Source organism: Bos grunniens, chromosome 25 (genome assembly GCF_055505025.1).
Source record: "Bos grunniens cultivar Pamir isolate PY7600 chromosome 25, Bosgru_T2T1.0, whole genome shotgun sequence".
Classification (NCBI taxonomy): domain Eukaryota; kingdom Metazoa; phylum Chordata; class Mammalia; order Artiodactyla; family Bovidae; genus Bos; species Bos grunniens.
The window spans coordinates 13,651,782-13,677,771 of NC_141189.1; the positions used below are offsets into that span (position 1 = coordinate 13,651,782).

A 25,990-nucleotide genomic window follows, 5' to 3' on the forward strand; every position below is an offset into this window, starting at 1 on the left:
TTCAGAATCCAGGAATTGACATTGGCGATGTCTCTGAAAGAAGAGCCTTAAGGAAAAGTTTAAAGTGTAAGAATTTCCAGTGGTATCTGGACCACGTCTACCCAGAAATGCGAAGATACAATAACACCGTCGCCTACGGGGAGGTAATGAAAACCACACTTGTTCTCGACTTGGATGGCTGTGCAGGGGGCTGTGGATCACTTGGCTGGGGGTGAATGACAAAGTCATTCACTCATTCATTAAGTGATTAGTTTTTTTAAAGGTGGGGCCTTCACAGCAAGGCTCTCATCAGCTGGTTTGAATGAATTGTGAATTGTGTGTGTGTGCTCAGTCACATCCGACTGTTTGTAACCTGCCCCCGCCCCAGACTGTAGCCCTCCAGGATCCTCTGTCCATGGAATTCCCCAGGCAAAAATATTGGAGTGGGTTGCCATTTCCTTCTTCAGGGGATCTTCCCAGCCCAGGGATTGAACCCTCGTCTCTTTGTCTCCTGCATTGCAGGCAGATTCTTTACCACTGAGCCACCAGGGAAGCCCCACCCACTGTTGGCGAGACATGTGTAATACATGTCACGATGGGGACGTGGGCCATCATTTGGCCTGTGGTGTGGAGTGGACCATAAATTCTGGCTAGGGCATTGTGAGGTACCCTGGGGCCTGTACTGAGACGCTGAGCGGCAAGTTGGGTGTAAAGAGAGACAGAGACTAGAACTGTCTGTCCAGGGCCCACTGCTTGTGCACTGGAGTCCCTTGCTGCCAAAGAAAGGATACAGATGCTGTTCTGAGATTTTCTATGCTGAGACAGTGTCACTTTTCTGAACATGAAAACAGATTGACCTTTCTCGTAGTACAAATGCCATAAATCTGCATTTTGAAAATAGCAACAATAGCAGCGCACACTTAAAATGTGCCAGTACTGTTCTAAGTGTTTTTCACATTTGAGTTCAATCATCCTCATTTATCAGGTAGTAGTGTTATTTCCATCTTATCAAGAACACTGAGACTTAGAGACATTAAATTATCTAAAGTCTCATAGCTTATAAACCATGAAGCCAGGATTAGACTTAAGCGTTCTAATCCCAAAGATAATGTGTACATTTGGATGTATGGTCTGATTTGTTGCATGTGTGTATATATTTATTTTTCCTAAACATATTTATTTTTATATATGTGTGTGTGTGTGTGTATGTACGTGCATGTGTGCTCAGTTGTGTCCAACTCTTTGCAACCCCATGGACTGTAGCCTGCCAGGTTTATACAAATACTTTTTATATACACATCTACTGGTATTGGTATATGTATATATATATATATTTTTAAACTAAAACCAGACTGTCCACAATGCCTTATAATTTGAAATGTTACTAATAGTAGAGAACATTTTCCTGTGTCCTTAAGCATTTTTCTCCAAAATTATTAATCGCTGTATTCAGTTCAGTTCAGTCACTCAGTCGTGTCCGACTCTTTGCAACCCCATGAATCGCAGCACGCCAGGCCTCCCTGTCCATCACCAACTCCCAGAGTTCACTCAAACTCATGTCCATCCAGTCAGTGATGCCATCCAGCCATCTCATCCTCTGTCATCCCCTTCTCCTCCTGCCCCCAATCCCTCCCAGCATCAGAGTCTTTTCCAATGAGTCAGCTCTTTGCATGAGGTAGCCAACCCTTGGACTGCAAGGAGATCCAACCAGTCCATTCTAAAGGAGATCAGTCCTGGGTGTTCATTGGAAGGACTGATGCTAAAGCTGAAACTCCAATGGCTGTATAAGATGGTATAAATATATATACATTTTATATATATATATATATGTTTTAAACTAAAACCAGGCTGTCCACAATGCCTTATAATTTGAAATGTTACTAATAATAGAGAATATTTTCCTGTGTCCTTAAGCACTTTTCTGCAACATTATTAATGGCTATATAAGATGGTATTAAAAAGTATGTATGTTTTAAACTAAAACCAGGCTGTCCACAGTGCCTCATAATTTGAAATGTTACTAATGAGACAGTATTTTCCTGTGTGGTTAAGCCTTTTTATGCAACCTTATCAATGGCTGTATAAGATGGTACCTTTTGTGATGGCTATGTTTTGCTTGAAAACATAGACATTTCTATTTTGTTTTGTTTTGTTTTGTTTTTTACTATTGTAAGCAGCACTGCTGACAACGTGCATGTATGTAAGCCCTGGGGCACCTGCTCTGTATCCCTGTGTTTTTGGATGAGGGTTGGTGACATGGACTCTGGTCAGAGCTCAGGGAGCCGGGCACTCTGGACCCAACAAAGATGCCCACCAGCTCTGCATGGGCTGGTGAGCATTTCCCTCATGGGCTTAGAGCATTTCCTTTTTCTACAGTTGAGCATTTTTCTATTTTATGGGAGAAACCTTTTGGAGGAATTAAGTCAGCCCCAGGTTAAATCATCCAAGTGCAGGCAAAATGTCCCTTTCGAGCTGGAATCTGGATGCGGAGCTTGCTTCTTATGGGGCTTCCCAGGTGGCTCAGTGGTAAAGAGCTCACCTGCCATTGCAGGAGCTGCAAGAGACGTGGGCTTGATCCCTGGGTCGGGAAGCTCCCCTGGAGGAGGAAATGGCTACCCACTCCAGTATTCTTTCCTGGAGAATCCCATGGACAGAGGAGCCTGGTTGGCTACAGTCCATGGGGTCATAAAGAGATGGATAAGTCTGAGCAACTGAGCATGCACGCCCACAAATGTAGTGGTTGGGGACACATGAAGATTCTAGAGCCAGCCTGCTGGATTCAAGCCCGAGTGGCTCCTTTTAGCATCTGTCCCCTCATCTGTAAAATGAGGGTGTGAAAGTTCCTCTGGTTGTTGGGTTGGGGTTGTTGGGAAGATGAAAAACAAGACTCCATATACAGACTTCTTAGAACAATACCTGGCACGTTCTACTAGCCATTAATAGGTGCACACTGCCTTGTCTTCCTTAAAATAAAAACACGTTTCTTTTTGGTTTTGGTTCTCGAAGATCAAACATAAAGATCACATGGAAAAACAGTGGGCGGTGAAAGGATTATTCATAAGACAATTGGGTAAATCACCCAGCTCTTTGGAAAAGAGAACAATTTAGATTCTTAAAGCAAATCCCAAAGTATATTTCAGATGGACTATAAGCATTAAATGAAAGAAAAGAAACCATAATGGAACCATCCAGAAATAGATATGAATCTGAACTCTTAAAGGGGAAGGGCTTTCTAAGAGTGAAAGAAAGCTATGGAAGAAAATGCAAAGGAAAATGACATTTGATATGGGCTCATAAATATTTAAATAACCTATATATCAACTGCATGGAGAAATAATATGCCAAGGTGGAAATCTGTATATCATAAATACGGTAGATGAATGGATAATATCATTAATGTATAATGAACTCCGCAAATAGATTTTAAATGAAATTTTTTATTTAAATGAGAAAACATCCCCAAAGAAAAAGAGACAAAGTACAAGAGAAAATACAAGTGGGTGAAATTTTAATATTTATTTCATAATCAAAGAAATTAAAAAAAATTTTCAATACACTGGAGTGAAAAATAACATAAAATACACTGAGGTAGCTTTTTGTCTTCGGAGAAGGCAATGGCACCCCACTCCAGTGCTCTTGCCTGGAAAATCCCATGGACAGAGGAGCCTGGTAGGCTGCAGTCCATGGGGTCACTAGGAGTTGGACAGGACTGAGCAACTTCACTTTCACTTTTCATTTCCATGCATTGGACAAGGAAATGGCAACCCACTCCAGTGTTCTTGCCTGGAGAATCCCAGGGACAGGGGAACCTGGTGGGCTGCCGTCTATGGGGGTCACACAGAGTCAGACACGACTGAAGCAACTTAGCAGCTGCAGCAGCAGCTTTTTGTCTTACACCAAAAGAACAAAGATTCATTTTTGGAATATCTGTTGGTGCTTTGCCAGCCAGGTCTTGATAATATGAAAACCACAGATCCTCTGATGAGAGTGCAAATTGAAACAAGCTTTTTAAAAAGCAATTTGAACCACATGTATTAAAAGGTTTAATGATAGTCATACTTCCTCTCCATTCTTATCCCGAGCAAATAATCTGAAATGAGGACAAAGATTTGCAAGTAACATTGTTCATCTCAGGGATTTTTTTTTCCTCGATCGAAAATTTGAATTTAACTTGAAGGTTAGTTAAATTGTAGTTTGCAATATTTTGCAGCATTTCAGAAGATGTATACAGAAGTTTGATGCAAGAAAAATATTGATAATATACGCCTTAAGAGAAAAAAAGTCAGGATTATGAAATTAGATTAGCCAGTATTTTAGATTAGTAGTAAAGAACCCACCTGCAATGCAGAAGATGTGGGTTCAATCCCTGGCCCGGGAAGATCCTCCAGAGAACGAAATGGCGACCCATTCCAGTATTCTTGCCTGGGAAATCCCATGAACAGAGGAGCCTGGTGGGCTGCAGTCCATGGGGTCACAAAAGAGTTGGACATGACTTACAGACTAAGCCACATCAACAAAGACAAGAGTATGGGAGGGGAAACTTTTACATAGGGGACAGGCAGTTTTTAATGTGGTATTTTCTCACGTTTCTCAATTATCACTAATCTTTATATGATAATTTTATGATTAGAAGAAAAATAGTTACGAAAAGAGAAACAATAAAAATGATAAAATGCTAGGAGGCTAGGGCACCATTCCACAGGCTGCGCACTGCACATTTCAAATGAAGCAGAGTGTACATGACATCTCTGGAGCTGAAGGTTGGAATGGCCTTAGAGGTAACATAGAGATCATAATCTGATTTTTGGAGGAGGGAAATCTTTTGTTTTTGCAAATTTTCCTATCTTTTTAAAATAATAAATTCAATACATACAGTATATAGAAAATATAAAGATAAAAACAAAACTTATCTCAAATCCCAATTCCCAGCTATGATCAGTGTTAACATGTCAGGGCACTGGCCTCTGTTACTCCTTCTGTGCTTGCTGAGCCCACCATTTACTGAAATATATTTCAGATGGACGACAGTATTAAGTGGAAGAAATCAAACTGATTCAAATTCAGTCTGGTAACAAAATCTAGCATTATTTAGACAACTCTGATTTAACACTCCTGTGGGTTCTTTTCACTACACCCTGCCTGACCGTGTGTACTTTCTTCCTTTTGTTCTTCATGTACAGTTCTGTTTGAGTGTTTTTCCATAGGCCTCTGAATATTTCTGATTTTGATGCTCCAGTCTCTTTGCTCAGTTTTTAACTCGCTTGTTTGGAGGCTTTTTAAAAAGCTTTCTAGTCCTGTAAACTGTGTATATCCTGTTCTTAGTCACATTTTGGTAACTTCTATTTTTAAAAAAAGATTCTAATTTAAAGGTTTTTTAAAACTTTTTTGGCAGTGCCCCGTGGCATACGGGATCTTAGTTCCCTTATCAGGGAAGGCTCCAGTGCCCTCAGCATTGGAAACATGGACTCTAAAATGACATTTTAAATTAACTATACTTCAGTAAGGCTTCCCAGTTGGCACTACTGGTAAAGAACCTGCCTGCCAATGCAGGAGACTTAAGAGACTTGGGTTTGATCCATAGTTCAGAAAGATCCCCTGGAGAAGGAAATGGCAAACCACCCTAGTATTCTTGCCTGGAGAATTCCATGGGCAGAGGAGCCTGGTGGGCTACAGTCTATGGGGTCCTAAAGAATCGGAAATGACTAAAGTGACTGAGCTTGCACGCATATTTCAGTAAAAGCTAATGCTCCAATACTTTGGCCACCTGATGTGAAGAGCCAGCTCATTGGAAAAGACCCTGATGCTGGGAAACACTGAGGGCAAGAGGAGAAGGGGGCGACAGAGGATGAGGTGGTTGGATGGCATCACTGACTCAAGAGACATGAGTTGGAGCAAACTCTGGGAGATAATAAAAGACAGGGGAGTCTGGTGTGCTGCAATTCATGGGGTTGCAAAGAGTTGGACACAACTTAGAGACTGAACCACATACTTCAGTAAAAAGAAAAAAAGTAAAAAGAAAGATATGCAAATACATTATGTCCTGACTCACACGTGTAAGATATTGCCTTCCCAATGCACAAGTACTTCGATGTATACAGAAATATTAAGCCACCAACTCTTACTCAAAATTCTGTGCTTGGCTCATATGGAAAAACCTCTACTCCCTAGTTCACTGTTGCTCATCTTTTTTTTTTTTTCTTTAAGCATTATTTATATGAAATACAGCACACATAAAATATACATAAACCCAACATGTGCAGCATAATAATATAAAGTAAAAATCCATGTAGACATCCTCTGAGTGAAAAATAGAACATCATTAGCATCTCTTTCACTTAATCCTTTTTAACATTTAGCTCATGAGTCACCTCCCCTTAGTCTCTGAAGCCTCAGATGGGTGAGGGCATCTCTTCGCTGCCCTGGCATAATTCAGTTATTGTACTAGCTCTTCCTATGTCTGTCTCTCTCTTCAGCCCATCCTTCAGAGCAGGTACTCTTTTGGTTTTTTCAGTCTTTGTGATTGTTAAATTTAGCACAATACCAAACCCTTATCAGCTTCAGGAAACATTTATTAAGTTACTGCACAATAGATTTGTTTGCATAAACATCAGGGAAAAATTTAAAAGACTAGCATTGTGATATCATTATATGGAACACATATGCCATAAAACATTAATATTCTTAATATGTAAAGAGCTCTTACAAATCTATAATAAAACCACTTGAGATCTCAATGGGGGAATAAACCAATAATTCTCAAAAAGGGAAATAATTGCTAAACATGAAGGCTTCCAACTTACCATTCAGTGTAAATTTATAAAAATAGGATATCTTTTGTCAGTCCTCCAAACAATATTTTTTATTAATTTTATCACCTCTAATTTTTACTTATTTTAAAAACTTTGTTAGACTTCATTAGACATTTCTACCATATTGCTCTTCTGTATACATAAAAGAGAAGAATACAAGCAAAATGCCTGGGTAAAAATATTGCTAAAATTTCATCACTTTCAAAAATCTAACTCTTCTGAATTACTTTTGTACTCAGAAATTGTCTGGGTTTTTCCATATAATTAACCTTTGCACCACTGAAAGCACTGGCAACAGGCATTTCTTAAAGCATCTATTAATATAAAGGAACTAAAGCTGTGGTGCTGAGCTGTGGTCTCCTAAGCTAGCTTGGTCATTCTTTAAAGATTGCTTGCTTTGGACCATCTTTGGAATGTCTGATTCATCACTTCTCTCTATACCCCTCTTTATGGACTTTTGGAATCTTGGGTTTAAAAGAATGCTTCTCTTCAAGAAGAAAGAAAAAGAGAATCCATCCTAGGTATTTCAAACATAAGTATTTAAGACAAGGAATTGGTTCCAGGAGAAAAGGGGTGATATTCAGCTATCAGAAGCTGCCTTTCCTCTGGCTTGAAACCAGTAGGCTACAAAAAAATGCTCCTCTACTGATTTTTTTTCCCCCAAGCTGGTGTTCTTGTTCTTTCTCTCTCTCTCTCTCTCTCCAGCTTTATTGACCTATAATTGACATATGAAAGTGTTAATCGCTCAGTCGTGTCCTTACTCTTTGTGACCCCATGAACTGTAGCCCACCAGGCTCCTCTGTCCATGGGATTCTCCAGGCAAGAGTACTGGAGTGGGTTGCCATTCCCTTCTCCAGGGGATCTTCCCCACCCAGGGATTCAAGTCGGGTCTCCCCATTGCAGGCAGATTCTTTACTGTCTGAACCACCAGGGAAGCTAATATTGTATAAGTTTAAGTGGTATAATCTCCACAGTAGCAGCGCAACCACCTCAGATCACCCCAGGTTGCCATCTTGAGTGAATCTGGCGGGAGGTGCAAGATGAACCAGCCACTGGGAGACTTGTGTTTTCACAGCCCTTGGGCCCTGTGTATGTTAGTCGCTTAGTCCAGTCTGACTCTGTGCGACCCCACGAACTATAGCCTGCCAGGCTTCTCTGTCCATGGAATTCTGCAGGCCAGAATACTGGAGTGGGTAGCCTGTCCCTTCTCCAGGGGATCTTCCCAACCCAGGGATCAAACCCAGGTCTCCAGCGTTGCAGGTGTATTCTTACCAGGTGAAACACGAAGCCACAAGGGAAACAGATTCTTTACCGTTTGAGCTACGGGGAAGTCTGGTTCAGATGGTTAAGTGTCTGCCTGCAATGCAGGAGACCCGGATTCAATCCCTGAGTTGGGAACATCCCTGGAGAGGGAAATGGCAACTCACTCCAGTACTCTTGCCTGGAAAATCCCATAGACGGAGGAGCCTGGTAGGCTGCAGTCCATGAAGTCGCAAAGAATCAGACATGACTGAGCAACTTCACTTTAAATGGTACAACTTGTTAACTTGATACCTTTAAGTATTGCAAAATTAACACCATAATGTTCGCTAACATGTCACATATGCTGAGAATGAGGGATTACATGCTTGGTAGGGTACGTGGTCACAGGCAGAGGGTCAGTGCCCACACCACCCACTGGAGGACTGTCTTTCTTGCTAAATGATCTCCTCCAAGATTCAGGCTTTGGTCCTTACTTGGGGGTGGGGGTGTGGAGGGGAGGTCTCATGGCGTCTGGAAGTCAGAATCAAGTCGAGGTGGAGTGGTGGGTGGGGAGCAGTCGCTCCACCAGATGAGATCTGACGGGTCCTGTTTGGCCTATTCCCACAGCTTCGCAACAACAAGGCAAAAGACGTCTGCTTGGACCAGGGGCCAATGGAGAACCACACGGCAATACTGTACCCGTGCCACGGCTGGGGACCCCAGGTAGGAGCCCTGTCTCTGACCAGGAAGGGAGTAAGTTCACTGCACCTACTGGGGATTCGTAGGACTTCTGGAAACTTCTTTTGTCCTCTCCTTTGGTAGCTATTGACTGTTCTGAGCAGGCGAGGGGCTTTCTGGTGATTTCTGTACAGGAACGAGGGAGAAGATTCATAGGTGGCTGCGTCAGCACAGATATTAAGAGGATAAAGGGGCGCATTTTCTACTGAAAGGAAACTGTGCTTACATTTTGGTGTCATTTGCTAATAGGCAAATAGATGTCATGTGTACGTATGTTTGCTGATAACCAAGCAAGCCTGCTTACAACATCAAAGAAAGCGTTAGCCGCTTCCCTTATGAGAACCTGATTGGTGTGTCTGTTCCGAAAGGCCATCGTAAGCTTTTCTTTAATGTTTATTTATCTATTCGGTTGCACTGGGTCTTATTTGCCTCACACAGGATCTGTAGCTGTGGTATGTGGGCTCTAGTTCCCTGACCAGGGATCGAACCCAGGCCCCCTGCATTGGGAGTGTGGAGTCTTAGCCACTATCATCAGTTTGGTGGTGAGTATGGCCCTGTCTGCAAGAAGCGGTACAGGTGCCGAACACTGACTGGGAAGGAGTGATGTGCTGGCAGTAACATTTTAAAGAATACATGTGTCTTCTGGTCTCTCAGGAGATAGCAAAGATAACCAAAGAGGGCAAAACAATCGACCAACACAGTAAAAGTCGAACTTGGTAAATGAATTTCCTTTGACAGCTTTGTGTTAGGCCATGGTGTGCGTGCGCATGCGTGTGTGCATGGACGTGTGCACCAGGAGAGCTTTGCAGGTCCTCGAGAACTGGGAGAAAACAGATCCAAAGACATCATTAGACTTGGCATGCATAAAAATGTAAAACACTTTTATGTTACCCAGTAGTAATAAAAGGCACGCCAGAACTGGGAAGACATATTCAATTTCAGAGGCACACGAGATGATTGGTTCGAAGCCAGACTCATATTCTCCTTTTGTTCGTCTGTGAAAGGAAGACAGTGGACACAACGCCCCGTAAGCTCCCTTCGTCTCTCTCGTGCTCTCTGAACACACACGTTCAGCTGCAAGATCACGTGCGTCAGGCATGCACACGTCCTCACGTGCGTTTGTGGCTCGTGGGTTTGCTCTTCTCTGGACACTTGTGCTTTTGTGTTAAGCTGGCATCTGGAAAGAGACGAGCTGTATTTCCTCTGCTGTCACCGCAGGTGGTTCTCATAATCCAGACCCCCGTTCCCTTCATTGTGTGACTGGTCCTCTGAAAGTAATTCCAGGCAGATTGAATACTGAGTCCTTTGCTCCTTGTGGTCACTCTAGGAGACAAGCAGGTGGGGTGGAGAAACTGAGGCACAAAGATGCCTGTGAGCAAAGCCGACCAGAACCCAGGCACTTTAAATCCAAATCCAGTCCACAGAATTCAAAATAATTTCCTGCCTACTCCCTGCCCAGACAGGAGCTGGTCACCAAGTTCCCCTCTCCTGCTGGGAACTTGGTCGCCTTCATAGCCCAGTGCAGAAAATATCTAGAATTCATCTTTTTCCCACCCCTCCTGCATTCGCAAACTTTTCCAAATGGATGCTCCTGCCACTTAGTTGATGATGGGACAGCAAACCAAATCAGGCTCGTCCTTAACCCCCCAGTTCTGGGAGGAGCACCTGTACGCATGGGCCATGGTTGTTTTCCATCAGCTGATTTTGAGAAAGCAAATCTAATCTTTTTTTTTTTCATTTTCTGTTCTACCACATGTCCTGAATTAGAGTGCAGTCTTGGTACTGCTTGCTCTCCACCTGCCAGGCTGCCTCTCCCCTCGCTCATCAAGCTTTCCTCCTATTCCTTCCCAAACCCGCTCGCCCTAGGCTCGGAGTGGGTCCCCACCGGTCATGTGTCCTGACATGCTTTTAAACCACCTCGTAAAGTGCTGTGGGCAAGCTGAATCAAAGTTCCTGTAACTAGGCGCGTTCCACAGACATTGTTAGCTTAATTAATGGACTCTGTGTTGTAATTTATTATCAGACAGCAATTAAACAGAGATAAAATAGGCACTGAGGAGGGTAATTTCCTGTCTTCAACATGTGTTTGTCAACAAGATGGAAACGGTTCCCGGCCTCTGAGAAGAGCCTGCTCAATCACGAGCTAGTGACCAGCCTTGCTCTGGTCTGATTACTACTTTGCATCAGACAAACATCGGTGTCTTTTCCGAGCCAGTGTTTTGTTAAAGGTATTTTTCTTTAAACTGGCTGTCTTTTATCTTTAAATAAACTTTATATCACAAGCATAGAAAAAATAGATGTCAAGGGCGCAATAGCAGCCTTTGGTGTCAGCTTGATCCTATTTAGAGTGGGAGGTCTTCTCTAAGAGGCCCAGGGCTCCCCTCCCCCAGCTTTTGCCATCTTGGGCCCAGGTCTGGCGTGGGGTGTGGGGTGGCGGGGTGACTTCACTGAAACAGCCAAGGTCTTCCTGCCAGGATATCGGCTGTGGGATTGTCCTCCTCTGCCAGCTCCTTCTTGCTCTCTCTTCCAGTCTACCTGGTCAACCTGTCAACCTTCCCCATTCTAGAAGGCAAAGATCAAGAAGAGAGCACAGCGTGGGCAGCACTGGGCCCGGGGCATCATTCTTTTAATTCCCCTCCAATGGCTCTGAGGCTCCTCTCAAGTCCTTCTGTCCAAGCTGCTGCCTGAGGTCCCTATGATGCAGTTCACACCAGCTCAGTGCCATGGCTGGCTTGAGACAGGGAACAAAATGTTGATGATAAACCCATTTCTGGTTTGGGCAGCGTTTAATCCTGTACCTGTCAGGCAGGTAGTGACCACCCTCCCCCCAGCTCCCTTTGAAAATTGAGATTCAGGCTATGCCAGGCCACTTTTCAAACCATCCCATGACCTCTGGTCTTCAATGCTGGGCTATACCATGTGATTCATGGGAGGAGACCTAGCTCATGTCCTTGAGCCGCCAGTGTCCTCTAGTTCACAGCAAGACACAGAAGGAAGACTTGAAGCAAGCGTGGAGGCAGTGCCAGGCGAGTGTACTGTAAGAGCAGAGGTGTAGAGGCGGGGGTGGGGGTGGGATACGGCGTGTTCAGGGGGACATCAGTGTGTGTGCGCTCAGTCATGTCTGACTGTTTGCAACCCCAGGAACTGTAGCCCACCAGGCTCCTCTGTCCATGGGATTTTCCAGGCAAGAACACTGGATAGCCATTTCCTTCTCCAGGGGATCGTTCCAACCCAGGGGTCAAACCTGCATCTATTGCATTTCCTGAATTGACAGGTGGATTCTTTACCACTAGCGCCAACAGGAAGCCCCAGGGCAGCCAAAAGGCACAGAGTATTGAGAGCCAGGATGAAGGGTGGGACTCCCCACCCAGCATCTCAGCCATGGTCCACAGGGAGCCACCAGGAACTCATTACAAATGCCTAGACCTGCTGAAGGTGGACTCTGGGAATCTGCATATTCACAGGCATCTCCAGATGCTTTCTTTTTCCATCAACACCATTTACTGGGCATACGTTATGGGCGAGGCTATAAGGTAGCGATCCCATGTCCCTGTTTGTCCACATAACATAGATTAATGCCTAATGTGTGCTTATGTTCAGTCATGGCTGACTCTTCATGACCCCATGGCCAAGCTCCTCTGTCCATGGAATTTTCCAGGTGAGAATGCTGGAGTGGGTTGCCATTTTCTACTCCAGGGGATCTTCTCCACCAAGGGTCAAACCCACATCTCTTGTGTCTCCTGCCTTGGCAGGCAGGTTCTTTATTACTGGTGCCACATGGGAAGCCCTATGCCTAGCATACCAGCCTGGTTTTTTCTTTCAATTTATAATGCTATTTCAGTTTTTATGTAATGTTGTTTTCACTTTTAAGGTTAATTTTAAGGTTAATTCATTGTTTTTATAATGTAGCTTTGCAAGTTTCTTTTAAAGTTTTATTTTCAATACTTTTTAGTATTTCACAGGGCTTTTTGCACTGCGCCACTGTGCTTCCTTGAGAGCCACAGGAGAGAACAGTCTTAAGCATTTTTTTTATGTGGGTCATTTTTAAAGTCTTTATTGAATTTGTTACCGTATTGCTTCTGTTTTAAGTTTTGGGTTTTTGGTCATAAGATACATGGGATCTTAGCTCCCCAACCAAGGATCGAACCCACCCCCTCTGCATTGGAAGGCAAAGTCTTAGCCACTGACAGCTAGGGAAGTCCCAGTTTTGCAAGTTGTTGACAAAGCATATGGTCAAGTGACCCCACCACAATCAAGAGCAGTTCTGCAATGCCCCAACACTCCCCTGAAGCCCCTCCTCGTTTGTCCCTCCCTCTGTCCCCCAGTGCTTTTATCCACCTCCAAGTTGAGGATCAACTTCACTGGGAGTGTTCCTGTGCACCGTCCTTACAGCCTCACCAATTCCAGTGCGGTCTCCTCATCCCTGAGCTGAGGACCCCAGCGCCCAGCAGCCACGCCATGGATAGGGCATGGCCAGCAAGAGCTCCGAGTGCAGGGCCCCTGGGGACTCCACACAGCACTCTTTGAAAGAGCTCCAAGCTCTAATGGGGCCTTCTGGAGATGAGGTATGCCCCTTGGAGAGGAACTGAGAGGAGTCAGCTCTGTTTAGGAACTCCCCAGTGAGTTCCAGGGAGGGTGTCACAGGTCTCCCCTGTTTGTCCGTCTGTCAGCACATTTAGTCTTCCTCTCCCCTCTTTGCTGAGAAGCACACATTCCCTCCCCCAGCTAATTCATCAGCAGAGTGATAGATGAGAATTCCTTTATCCCGTAATTAAATGTAATCTGATCTTGGGCTTCCTCTTTGATGGCTTCATCGTTTAAGCGATCCATCATTCAAACACCTTGTCACGATGATGCATTTTGCCAATAAGGCACCAGTGTCCCCATGGAGTGACGGGGCTTAGTGTGTGGAAGGCACTTGGAAAACACCGAAGTTAATGACACCCAGCAGCCTCCGCTTCCAGATAAAGTCGTGTAAGTGGTGGGGCGCAGGGGACGGATCCTCGGAGAGCATGTTGGAGTTTGCACCCCAGGGGGAGGTGGCTTTGCCCCAGCAAGCAGGCTCGTGATTCTGGAGCAAACCTCTCACCTTCTGTAAGAAGCAAACCCTATGATCGCTCAATTCCTGGAAACCACTACAAAGCAGGGAAACCTTAGCTCTTCAGGGAAACCAGCGTTGGAGGAGCGAGGGCAGGTATTTGTTTATGTCTGGGAAACCTACACACATACAAAAGAGACCACAGAAAGCAGGAGAGACCATACCAGGGACACCCTGGAGCGGGACACCCTGGAGCTTCTGTGCTGCTGTGTTTCCACTGCCTGTCTCTTATGCAGTATTTTGGGCTCCCTTGGTGGCTCAGCGGCAAAGAATCCACCTGCGATGTAAGAGACTCGGGTTCGATCCCTGGGTTAGAAAGATCCCCTGGAGGAGGAAATAGCAACCCACTCCAGTATTCTTGCCTAGAAAATCCCACGAACAGAGGAGCCTGGAGGGCTACAGTCCATGGAGTTGCAAAGAGTTGGACACGACTGAGACAGCTGAGCATGTACACACCTGCAATATTGAAAAACAGAAAACCTCCCCTTGCCTTCCGGTGCAACTCTGAATCCGTGACGCCTCGCTGCAGATTCTCTTTTTGTTGTTGCTGTTCCTCTAACTCATCTTCCCTCACAATATTCAAGCCGTTTCTGGGTTTTTTATGTCAGGGCTCTGAGCTCTTGCCTCCTGGGCTGTCCCTTCATCCAGTACTCACGAGCATCCCTCACGCCCACCCTCTCTGCAGACCTGGGAGAAGAGCAGAGTTACTTCCCTCTGCTCCCTGAGACTTGGCGGGGGACCCCAGCCTTTCTGTCTCCCATCTGTTTTGCTTTTCCATTTCCAATCCCTGGTTCTTTCTTTCTAATCACCCCTGAAAAGTGGATCTCGCAGACCACATACAGAGAACAAGTGCTCGACGTCTTAGATGGCTTGCAGAACTAAAGGCACGGGTATTTGGTTTTGCTTAAGGGGGCCTCCAGGTTAAGGAGGAATTCCTGTACTTTTCCTTTCTTGCCAGAAGGGGTTGATGAGCTCTTCTTTCCAGAAAATCAGAGTTACAGTCCTAAGTTGTTTTCCAGTGGAGATTCTTGGTTTAAAGTTTTACATCTCCTTAGAAGTTGAATTGATCTTCGTCCAAACACAAAAAGTGATCCAGGCAGGTTTTTGTTTGGTTTTGGCTGCAATGCACAGGATCCTAGTTCCCCAACCAGGGATTGAACCTGCGCCCCCTGCGTTGAAAGCACAAGTATTAGCCACTGTTCCACCAGGGAGGTTCCAGGCAGGTTTTTGTGTTACTGTTAGGCTTGGAATAACGAGCTCAGAACACTAGGATGGTGGCCACATTAGCAGCTGAGCCTTCCTGCCTCACCCAGAGCTGTTCAGTTCAAAGTGAGTCACTCCTTATCTTTTTCTTGTTTCCTAAAGGTGCAACACCTAATTGGTGAATTTGAAAAAGACAAATTTAAATCATCTATAATTCTACCACCTTCAAACAACCATTATCATTTCTGAGGCTTGCTTTCAGCGTTTCTTCCCCCCAAAGAAATATGTTGGTTTTAGGTGGTTCTCATATTACTGAATTAGTAAGGAAACGACATCGCTACTTATGAAGGATGATGGAGGGGGAGGTGAAAACACCTGGAGAAAAGGGCTCTGTGTTCTTAGCACCACAACACGCAGCAAAGCAAGTGCCAACTGTTCAAGTAGCCTCATTCCCTGATTGTTCAGTTCAGACAGTGCTGAACATTCCAACTCGGTGCTGAGGGCAGAGCTGCAGAGGCCAGTGGGGCTCCGGCTGTGTCCCAGGGGACAGCGGGATAGGGGTCCTGGGACAGACCGTAGTGCAGCTCCGAATTTGGTGGGTGATGGAGCCAGAGTGCTGGACCCCAGAAAGACAGGTGTCTCCACATTCATTGCAAGTAGCAAGTGCTTTGTCTGGAAATACTGCGCTTTAATCCAGCACAACGGGCCTTCCCTAGTGATCCAGTGGTCCAGTGGTTAAGAATCCGCCTTCCAGAGCAGGGGATGTGGGTTCTATCCCTGGTCAGGAAACTCAGATCCCACATGCTGTGGAGCAGCTAAGCCCTCATAGCACAGCTAGAGAAGCCTGCAATGAAGACCCAGCAGAGCCAAAATTAAAAATAAAAATCTAGCATGATGAGTCATAATGGTGAGGAGAGAGGCCTTGGGGACCACCACCCCACTAGGATCTGACCCTCTTTACAGGAAACGTATTGAATTCTATAGCATGCCTTTAAGCTCCCAGATCGATTTTTTAAAACTAATGATTATTTATGTATTCTGTTGTTGTTGTGCTGGGTCTTCATCACTGCATATAAGCTTTCTCTAGTTTCGGCGAGCAGGGACTACTCTCTGGTTGCAGGTACAGCCCTCTCATTGCTGTGGCTTCTCTTGTGGCACAGCACGGGCTGTAGGGCGCCCAGGCTTCACGGCTTATTGCCCCCACAGCATTGTGGCATCTTCCTGGACCAGGGATCGGACCCATGTCCCCTGCATTGGCAGGCGAATTCCTACCCACTCCACCACCAGGGACATCCCCGGATAGACTTTTCAGTCCACTTTGTTGAAGTATAAAGTTGGTACAGTAATTTGTATCTGCTTGAAGTGTACAGTTGGCTGAGTTCTGGCAGTACACACCTATGAAATCCCTTGCTTAATCAAAACACAGAAAGTTTCTGTTGCATTTCCATTTTTGTTCTTAATTTATTTTTAATTGAAGGACAATTACAATATTGTGTCGGTTTCTGCCATACATCAACAATGATCAGCCATAGGTATACCTATGTCCCCTCCCTCGTGAGCCTCCTTCACACCTCCCACTCCATCCCACCTTTTCTCTAGATTGTCACACAGCTCCAGTTTGAGTTCGCTGAGTCATACAGCAAATCCCCACTGGCTATCTGTTTTACGTATGGTAGTGTGTATCTCTGAATTTCCACTGACGCCCCTAAAGATTCCTCCTGCTCCTTTTCTCCACCCCAGATCCTAGGCAGCCACCGTGCATACACTCTGATACAGTTGAAAATATTTTTTTTTCTGTATTGAATTGAATTCTGGCATGTGATGAAGAAAGTCTGTTTGTTTGTAAAAATGTACGCATGTACTCATTGTCCCCAGAAACCACTCTCATGGCTTCAGCCACACAACAAACAAATAAATTCACCCCAGAGCAGTTCTGAATCAATGGAACCCATCTCTCTGTCTCTTGGGTAGAAGCTAGATAAACTGCATTTTTCATTTACCAATGGTATTCTACTCTGACTAGGCCTGATTTTGAAATGATGAGAGAGACCCTTAATATGAAAGCAATTGCAAGCCATGTTTTATTGACAATCCGATAGATTTTGCTGTGTTCCAAAGTCATCCACAATTATTTGGCTGGCTTTTGTTTATTTGGCTATAACCTGCATATTTTAGTTTTCCCTCAAGGCTGTTAAATGTGGGTTAATAGTTTTATGCACCTCTTCGATCATTTCAAATAGAAAATTCCTTTTTCTCTTAAATGAGAATTAATTGTATTTGAGCTCAAAGGGTTTTTTTTTCCTAATGCATTAGGGTTGTGGATAATGACATTTATTTCTCCTCATGGGCCCAGCAGCAAAATCTAAAATAATCCTGTTCAATTCAAAAGACATTTATAGAGCATTTGTTTTTTGCGAGATACTTTTCTTGGTCCTTATGGTATGTAACAATGAGTAGAATGCTGCAGTGCTGAAACAACAGCAAAGACAAAAATCTCTAACAGGGAAAGACACATTAATAGAATGTAGAAGTATATAAATTGAAATACATCACATGATGCGGTGGCTTTGTGGAAGGAAGGGAGATGGGGTAGGAGTAGGTATAATTGGGGGGATTAGGTTTCAAAATAAGAATTTTTAAAAATAATTTTATTCATTTTTGGTTGTGCGGGTCTTCTTGCTCTGCACAGGCTTACTCTTGTTGAGGCAAACTGTTCTCTAGTTGCAGCGCACAGGCTTCTCTTGATGGGAAGCAAGGGCTCTAGGGTGAGTGGACTTCAGGAGTTGCAGCTCGCAGATTCTAGAGCGTGGGCTCAGTAGTTGTGGCACACAGACTTAGATGCCGTTCAGCATGTGGAATCTTCCCAGACCAGGGATCAAACCTGTGTCCCCTGTATGGGCAGGCAGATTCTTAACCACTGAACCACCAGAGATGTCCGGGGTATATCTTATACAGGGAAGACCTGCTGGGAGCCGGTGAGAGACATTCCGCTCGTGACTAAGGTCATGAGGAAGGAGGCTCGGGATACGCAAAGGCGGGATCGAGTCTCGGGAGTCTCCCCGGATATTCTCGAGTATCTTCCCCCAAAAAACCAGAGTCTGCCTACTTTATTGCTTTGTGCTCTCACCTCTGACTTTACTAGGGGCTGTCCCCACCACCATCTTGCTCTCTCTGTCAAAGAGTTAACTTACAGCTCCAATTAATAAAGTTTCTGGGCAATTAGGTGTGTTTAAATCCAAACCCCTCAGATGGCTCTCTAACTCGCCTGACAAGTATACCCGGACTCCTACAGCTATGTATACGATTGTTTACAGTCTCCCAGCCTCAAGAGGCACGGGAAGCTTAAGATATTCAAATAGCTTAGAGCCTCTCAGAGAGTTAGAAACTGTCAGAATAAGACTAGTAAGGGATGTCATTGATGAGTCAATGTTTGTTGCCAAGTTTTCACATCCCCTGAATTGTATCCTTGAATGTGTATTAATTAATAGTTGGTATGTAGAAAAAATAAGTAGTGGCCTTGGTGTTAGTAACTTTAGACCCTTAAGGTAATAAATTCTTTCCTTTGTTGTAAACCCATTACACATCCACCCTATAGGAATGCAATTTTATCTTCGGAAGATGGCGCCAAACCTTAAAATAATTACTCTTAGAGAAAATAAGTCTTTGTTGATAAGTCCTTGTCAAGAGTCATAAAATGTTAGTAGGCCTTCTGGCCAGAAGATGATGTAAATCACCTAAACCATTTGTATACAATAAATTTGCAGGAAAGAAACCCTGGTTTTTGATAAGAATCAAAGACTGCTGACTTTGCATCCCCTATTATCCTCTATGTGTAACTTAGGGTATAAAAACCCCTGTTGAAAATAAAGCTACGGGCCTTGCTCACCAGCGCTTGGTCTCCCCATGTCATTCTTTTCACATTCTGGCTGAAGTCTCCATCTGGAGCGCGGAACCCACCATGCTTACTAATTATGCCTGGGCTTCTAAGACCCACTCGAGAAGGTGTCTAGGGTGAGGCACCTTCCGCTATTCGAGAGGGCGCCTGCGGCCTACGTAAGTGGTGCAAACTTCTTGTCTTGAAGTTTTATTGGTCTCCCGCGTAAACCAAGCTACTCAGCCTCTTTTCTCCACTGAATTTTCCTACTGAGCTATCCTCACTCTATTATTCTTTATATCTCTAATTGGCATATAAATAGTCGCCTAGGCTGTCTCTCCTTCGAATACCCTGGATCAGCTGGGGCTGGTCCCCGGCAGAAAACCGTTGGGTGTTTTTGAGAATCTTCAAGTTGTCTGTCAGACTAAGCCAAGAAACCAAGAGTTAACACTGAAAAGATGAGTTGGGGAACCTATAGCAAAAGATCATGGCTGAGAAAGTGTATCCGTAAATCTGTGGGCAGTGGGAGCCTCTGCAGGTAGAGGCAGAGAATGGTAGGATTTGAATGTGCAGGATCGGGGAGGACAGATGGAAACGGGGAAGGGCTGGAGGGAAGAGGACCAGTCACAAGCCTACTTCAGCAGTTCAGGTCCCATAGTCAGCTGGGATCTTAGGAGGAAATGCATAAGAAGCTGGCCCTTCTTACCTGTGGTTCCAAACCTGCAGATTGAACCAACCAATCATATTATACATATTTCTTGAAAACATCCACGTGTAAGTGGACCTGCGTAGTTCAAACCTGCGTTGTTCAAGAGTCAGCTGTACACCCAAGAGGGGACTTCCCTGATGGTCCTGTGGTTGAGACTTCAATGCAGGGGGCAAGGGTTCGATCCCTGATTGGGGAACTAAGATCCCATGTATAGAGTGGGCAAAAAAGAGTGAGAGAGAAAACCTGTACAACCAAGAGAACTGATGTTCACACCAAAACTTATACATGACTGTTTGTAGTGGTGTAATTTAGAATAGCCCCAAAGTGGAAACAAACCAAGCATCCATTCCCTGGTGTGAGAAACCGCCCTCCCCTAGAACGGAAATCCTGTAGTACCCTCCTCTCCTGCCCTGCCCACCTGGCTGGGGGCTGGGGGCTGGCCTTTACAGTTCTCGGAAGTCTGGGTCTCCCTGTCTTCATGGCCTGAAAGACCTCAGAAAGGAGAGCTTCTAATCCCAGTGGCATTTAGCTTCGCTCTTTAAACATCTGGGTCACAGATACGCTCAGTTAATTAATGTTCTTAGCGCTGTGCGTGTGCCTGCTGGATAATAGATTGATTCATAATTTCAATAAGCAGCTGTGTATATCTTTCCCCCGAACATAAAGGCAGCTTGCTGTCATTCATCACTTTGCATTTGGTGAATTTGAATATATTCAGAGAGACATTGTCGAAGGAGGGATGGGGGAGGGCTTCTGATTTTTTTTTTTTAACCGTTTTGCCTGTAACAATTACTCTGATTTGAAACTAATTTGGATTTAAAACACATGTTAACCACATCTCTCTCTCTCATGGGCATTTAATAAACTCCCTGTCACTTGTTTCTAAGGGGATCAGGAAGACTCCCTCTGGGGATCAGAGCAGAGGGTTTCTGAGCAGTTTTCACTGGAAGAGAAATCCCCTATAGAGGATCTTATCCTCTGGAGAAAAGGCACATGTGTCCCGGGCAAGGCTGTTTTCCTGCTCCATTTCTGGCCAGAAATGCCCAGGATCTCAGAAGCCCAGGATCAATCTGAAAGGAGATCCCTCCGCTGCTCAGCTCCTGGGCCAGGGCTGCCAACCATTGGGTCTCTGGGATCCCAAGGATAGAAGCCAGAGCCCAGGCAGGTTGACCAGATGTCTTCAGGCTTGTTTCCTTTTCTTTGAAACAGGAAGGGTAGTAGCACCTAATTCATAGGTTGTTGTAGAAATTACATTATTTCTTCTCTGGGGCCAAGGATGCCTCCAACACATGCTGGCTGATAATATTGTTTTGTAATGGATTAGGGATCTCTTGTTTATTGATGATCATCACTGCAGCTCCAGCCTCTCAGAGAATCGTGAGAACAGACATAAAGGCTGTGCTTGCAGCTCGCCAGCCTGCACTTGAATCATCTCAGCGGGAACACAGCCTTCTCTGCCTGTCCCTAGGCTGGGCACACAGAGGACATGTTTGTGGGTTTCAAGAAACAGCCGTGGCTGCATTTTGGAAATGTTGATGTTCATCACATTTGTCACATGCTCATTCACAAACATGTTGAGAGCCCTTGGTCTGTGATTGTCTTCTAGGAAGGAGTGAAATAAATTAGACACAGTCCCTGCCCCCAAAGGAATGTGAAAGACAGGTGAATGTATTTGTTCAAAAATTAGAATACAGGAATTTAAACAAAATGAGCAGGCAAGAGGGGCCAAGACACCAAACTAGTATGGACTCACAAATAGTTGTGCAAAGGGTTGACAGGCGACATTATCTGTGTATCAGAGAGCTACTGCTGTGTAATAACTACCCCCAAACCTTAGTGGCATAAAACAGTATACATGTATGACTGCTTATGAGTCTAAAGATCAGGTGAGCAATGATCTGGACCAGGCTCAGATGCTTTGGGTTGGATTCAGTCATGTGTCTTCCTTCCATCTGCTAGCAGACTGGCTGAACGCTGTCTGATCCATGATAACCTCATTCACTCATCTGATGGTTGACCAGCTAGCTGGTTGGTTGAACCACGTGTCTATCATCCTCTAGCAGGCCAGCTTGGGCTTATTGCCACGGTAGCAGTAGGGTTCCAGGAGGGTGGAAATTTGCAAGCTGTATACCAGGAACAAACACCTCCTCCTTTCTGCTACTTTCTGTTGGTCAAAGCAAGGCAAGTCACACGGCCAACCAGTATTCCAGGATGAGGAGAGAGACTCCACTTCTTAATGGAAATTCCAGCAAAGTCATGCCGCCCAGAAAGATGTGGCCACTTTGGCAATTCACCCCATGCTACCTACCATTTGCTGTAGTACATGGAGCAGAGGGCAAGGCCCAGCACTGGACTGCACATTTAGGATATTTCTGCCTTTTCATCATTAGAAATAACATTGCAGTAAATCCCTTGGAGTAGGAAACACCAACCCATTCCAATATTCTTGCCTGGAAAATTCCATAGACAGAGGAGCTTGCTACAGTCTTTGGGGTCACAAACAGTCAAACACAACTGAGCGACTGAGCATGCAAAATGCCTTGTAAATTTTTTCTTCCAGCTTTACTGATGTAACTGGCATACAGCACTGTATAAGTTTAAGGTGTACAGCATAATGATTTGACTTACATCTTGAAATGATAATCAGAGTAACCCATCAACTCACATGGATACAAAATTAAAGAAATAGAAAAAGAAAATTTTTTTCTTGTGATGAGAGCTCAGGATTTACTGTTTTAACTTTCATATGTATATATGGCAGTGTTAATTATATTTATCATGGTGTACATTACATCCCTGCTGCTACTGCTACTAAGTCGCTTCAGTCGTGTCCGACTCTGCGACCCCATAGACAGCAGCCCACCAGGTTCCTCTGTCCCTGGGATTCTCCAGGAAAGAATACTGGAGTGGGTTGCCATTTCCTTCTCCAGTGCATGAAAGTGAAAAGTGAAAGTGAAGTCGCTCAGTCGTGTCCGACTCCTAGCGACCCCATGGACTGCAGCCCACCAGGCTCCTCCGTCCATGGGATTTTCCAGGCAAGAGTACTGGAGTGAGGTGCCATCGCCTTCTCTGACATTACATCCCTAGTACTTATGTATCTCATAGGTGGAAGTTTGTACTTCTTGACTGCCTTCATCCAGGTCCTCCTCCTCCCCCACCCTCCCTACATAAACTTTTGTTCACAGTTATATTTTCTTGGGATAGGTGGAAGGTTTTTTTTGTTTGCGTGTTTGTTTGTTTGTTTGTTTTTTTGGCTATGCCACAGTTAGTTAGTTCCCCGACCAGGGATTGAACCTGGGCCCTCATCAATGAAAGCACCAAGTCCTAACCACTGAACTTCCAGGAAATTCCCAAGATTTTTAAAAGTAGATTGATTGGATCAAAGGAGAGAAACATTTTAAAAGTGCAGAGTTCACATTTTGAAATTCCTTTTCAAAAGGTGGTAGTCATTTACCGTCCCTCCAGTCCATCTTAGGCTCACCTTGACAAAATACAGATAATCTCTTTTTTAAAAAATATGGTGTCTCATTGTTTTGATTTTTATTTAACACCTAACATGTTGAATGCTTTTTAACATGCCTGTTTCTTCTTCAGTGAGCTGCTTCTTTGGGCCCTTTTGCAGCAGGATAGATTTAATTGATCCCAGTTAACAAATGAGGAGGAAGTGGAGGCTCAGAGAGGTCAAGTGACTTGTTCAGGTTGGCCCAGCCAGCTGGAAGCAGAGCCAACATTAGAATTCAAATGTCCTGCTTTTTCATTTATTCCTGCTCCCCTTGTGGTTGAACAGAAGGCCAGACTCCTGAAATACTGGCCATGGACATGCTTAGGAAGAAGTCAGAGAGGGGCCCGGGGAATCTGTGTCCAGGCTTCGCAAGCCGAGGGCCTCCTGGGTGGGGCGCTCCTATGAGTGGGGTTGGGGTGGGGTGGGGGACAGTGCCAGGCCTGAGACGGTAGCTGGGACTGCAGCCCAGACAGTCGTGGGGCACCCATGTCCCCTTGTGATCTCACCTCTGCCGCCCATGGCCCTGCCACTCTGCTTTTTCCCCAGCTGGCTCGCTACACCAAGGAGGGCTTCCTGCACTTGGGCGCCCTGGGGACCACCACGCTCCTCCCTGACACCCGCTGCCTGGTGGACAACGCCAAGAGTCGGCTGCCCCAGCTCCTGGACTGCGACAAGGTCAAGAGCAGCCTGTACAAGCGCTGGAACTTCATCCAGGTGAGCCCTCCACGGACAGGCTGGGCAGGCAGCCTGGAGCAGGTGAGGATGCCACGGGCTTCCCCTGGAAGGGCAGCAACAGAGTGCAACCCAAGGTCTCCCAGCTTGAGGCCAGACACTAGACTCAAAGCGGTTGGGGGATCCCAGGAGCTTTTCCCTCTTAGTAGCCAGGCACTATGGTAATTCTCTCTACCCACTCCCCACCTCCTTTCCCTGTCTCTGGCTCTCCCTGGCTCTCTGTGTGTCTCTTTCTATCTCTGTTTCTCTCTCTCATTCTCTGTATCTTTCACCGTCCATCTGTCTCTCTCTTTCTCTGTCTGTCCTTATCTCTGTCTCTCCATCGCTGTCTCCCTGTCTCCTTCTCTGTCTGTCTGTCTCCCCTCCTCTCACCCCCACCTCCTCCCAGAACGGCGCCATCATGAACAGAGGCACGGGACGCTGCCTGGAGGTGGAGAACCGAGGCCTGGCGGGCATTGACCTCACGCTCCGCAGCTGCACGGGGCAGAGGTGGACGATCAAGAACTCCATCAAGTAGTGGGGGGAGCCGGGCCCCCGGGACAGGGCCTGCCTTGCTCTGGACCAGCCACACTGGGAGAGAAACAGCAAGACACCGGGGGGTGCTCAGTGGGGCTTCTCCAGGGCAGCCTGGGGCCCCCGGTGGAGACTCTGCGTCTTCATCAGGCATCCAGCTTCCTGAGGCTCATGCACCCAGGGAAAGGCCCCTGACCGTTCTCTGGGAACCCAGAAGCCGTGTCTTCTGCAGCCCGATGTGGATCTGGTACCAAGGAGCAAGACAACACATCTCTTGGTCATCTTCCCACCCGCCGTCAGGACGGGACTGGCAGGAGCCACTCCTTTTTCTCATCTCACAGCAGCTTCTCTCCTCAGCCTTCAACAAAGGGGAGGGGGCTGGGCCACATCCTAGCTCCTCCTCCTCCAAGAAGGCAGCGAGGCCCTGGGACTCAGTTTCCCCCAGGTTGCCTCTGCCCAGATGCCCATTTACAGCCCAAGATCACCACCTCAAACCTTCCAGCCGGTGGCTTTGGACTTTGCTGGACTCCCACCCCTGAGATGACCTGGGAGGATGCTTCCCTGGTCACCTGGGCGCCAAGGTGCCTATGTGCCAGCTTTTCCGCCTGTGTCCTCAAGAGGGAGCCAGAGAGCATACGGCCGGCCTCGGCTGTGAGGGGCCCCGGCTGGAGCTGTTCTGCCCTGCCTGCCCAGAGACCGAGCATCCCCCAGACACGCCGTTAACTGCCGCCGCGGGGGCGGCAAACAGCCTCCACCTGGAACTTAAGGACTGCCATCAGCACGGCACGGGGGGCCAGGACTCTGGAAGGTGCTCATCTCGTGTCTCCCCGCACTCTGCTGGCTGACGGGAGAAGGCAGCCGAGTCCTCGCGGAAGAGTAATCCTATTTTTCCGATTGCCCTCTGGTTAGGGTGCACTTATAAATCAGAGTTAATATATGGACGCGTGTGCATGCGTATGAAGGTGTGCGCGTGGTGTGTGTGTGTGTCCGGGTGTGTGCGTCTGAGTGCATGGTAGAAGAGGCGTAGAGGTGTGACCCTGGACTTGTCGCTTTATTGCCCACCCGGATCGGGTCAACGATGCGAAGAAGCTTGCCGGGGGTGGGGGAGGGGGTGGCCACGGTCATTGGCCGGGAGGACGTGGCTGGGCCTTGCCCGCTGTGCCGCCCCAGATGGAAGGCTGCCCTTCCGCCGGTTCCCATCTGTCTCCCTCATGCTGTCCGGACAAGCCCGGCCCAGAACCAAACTCTGTCCCTGCCCAGTTTGGGGTTCACAGTGTCTCATTTGGTGGCATCTTACTGGTGAAGGTTCCCCCCTACTTGTGAAATAAATACATGTGAGCAATTCCCAACGCAGCCTGGTTCGCTTTTTTTTTAATTTTTAATTGGAGGATAATTGTTATGTTGGTTTCTGCTGTACAACACCGTGGATTAACCATAAGTATACATATATTCCCTCCCTCTTGAGCCTCCCCCCCACCTCCCCCCAGTCCCACCCTTCCAGGTCATCACAGAGCACCGAGCTGAGCTCCCTGTGTTACATACCAGCTTCCCACTAGCTGTCATGGGCTTGTCTGATGGCTCAGTGGTAAGG

General features: G+C 46.0%; 1 protein-coding gene across 1 annotated transcript in view; it reads left to right on the top strand.

Annotated features, from left to right (window-relative positions):
* Positions 1–25,748, top strand: part of GALNT17 (polypeptide N-acetylgalactosaminyltransferase 17) — a 428,470-nt gene extending 402,722 nt beyond the window's left edge. Inside the window, exons 8-11 of the mRNA XM_086376802.1 lie at positions 6–143; positions 8,658–8,753; positions 23,701–23,868; positions 24,275–25,748. Coding sequence (XP_086232928.1) covers positions 6–143; positions 8,658–8,753; positions 23,701–23,868; positions 24,275–24,403 — 531 coding nt within the window. The 3' untranslated portion in view covers positions 24,404–25,748. The remainder of the gene's footprint in view (positions 1–5; positions 144–8,657; positions 8,754–23,700; positions 23,869–24,274) is intronic.
* The last annotated feature ends 242 nt before the right edge of the window (positions 25,749–25,990 follow it).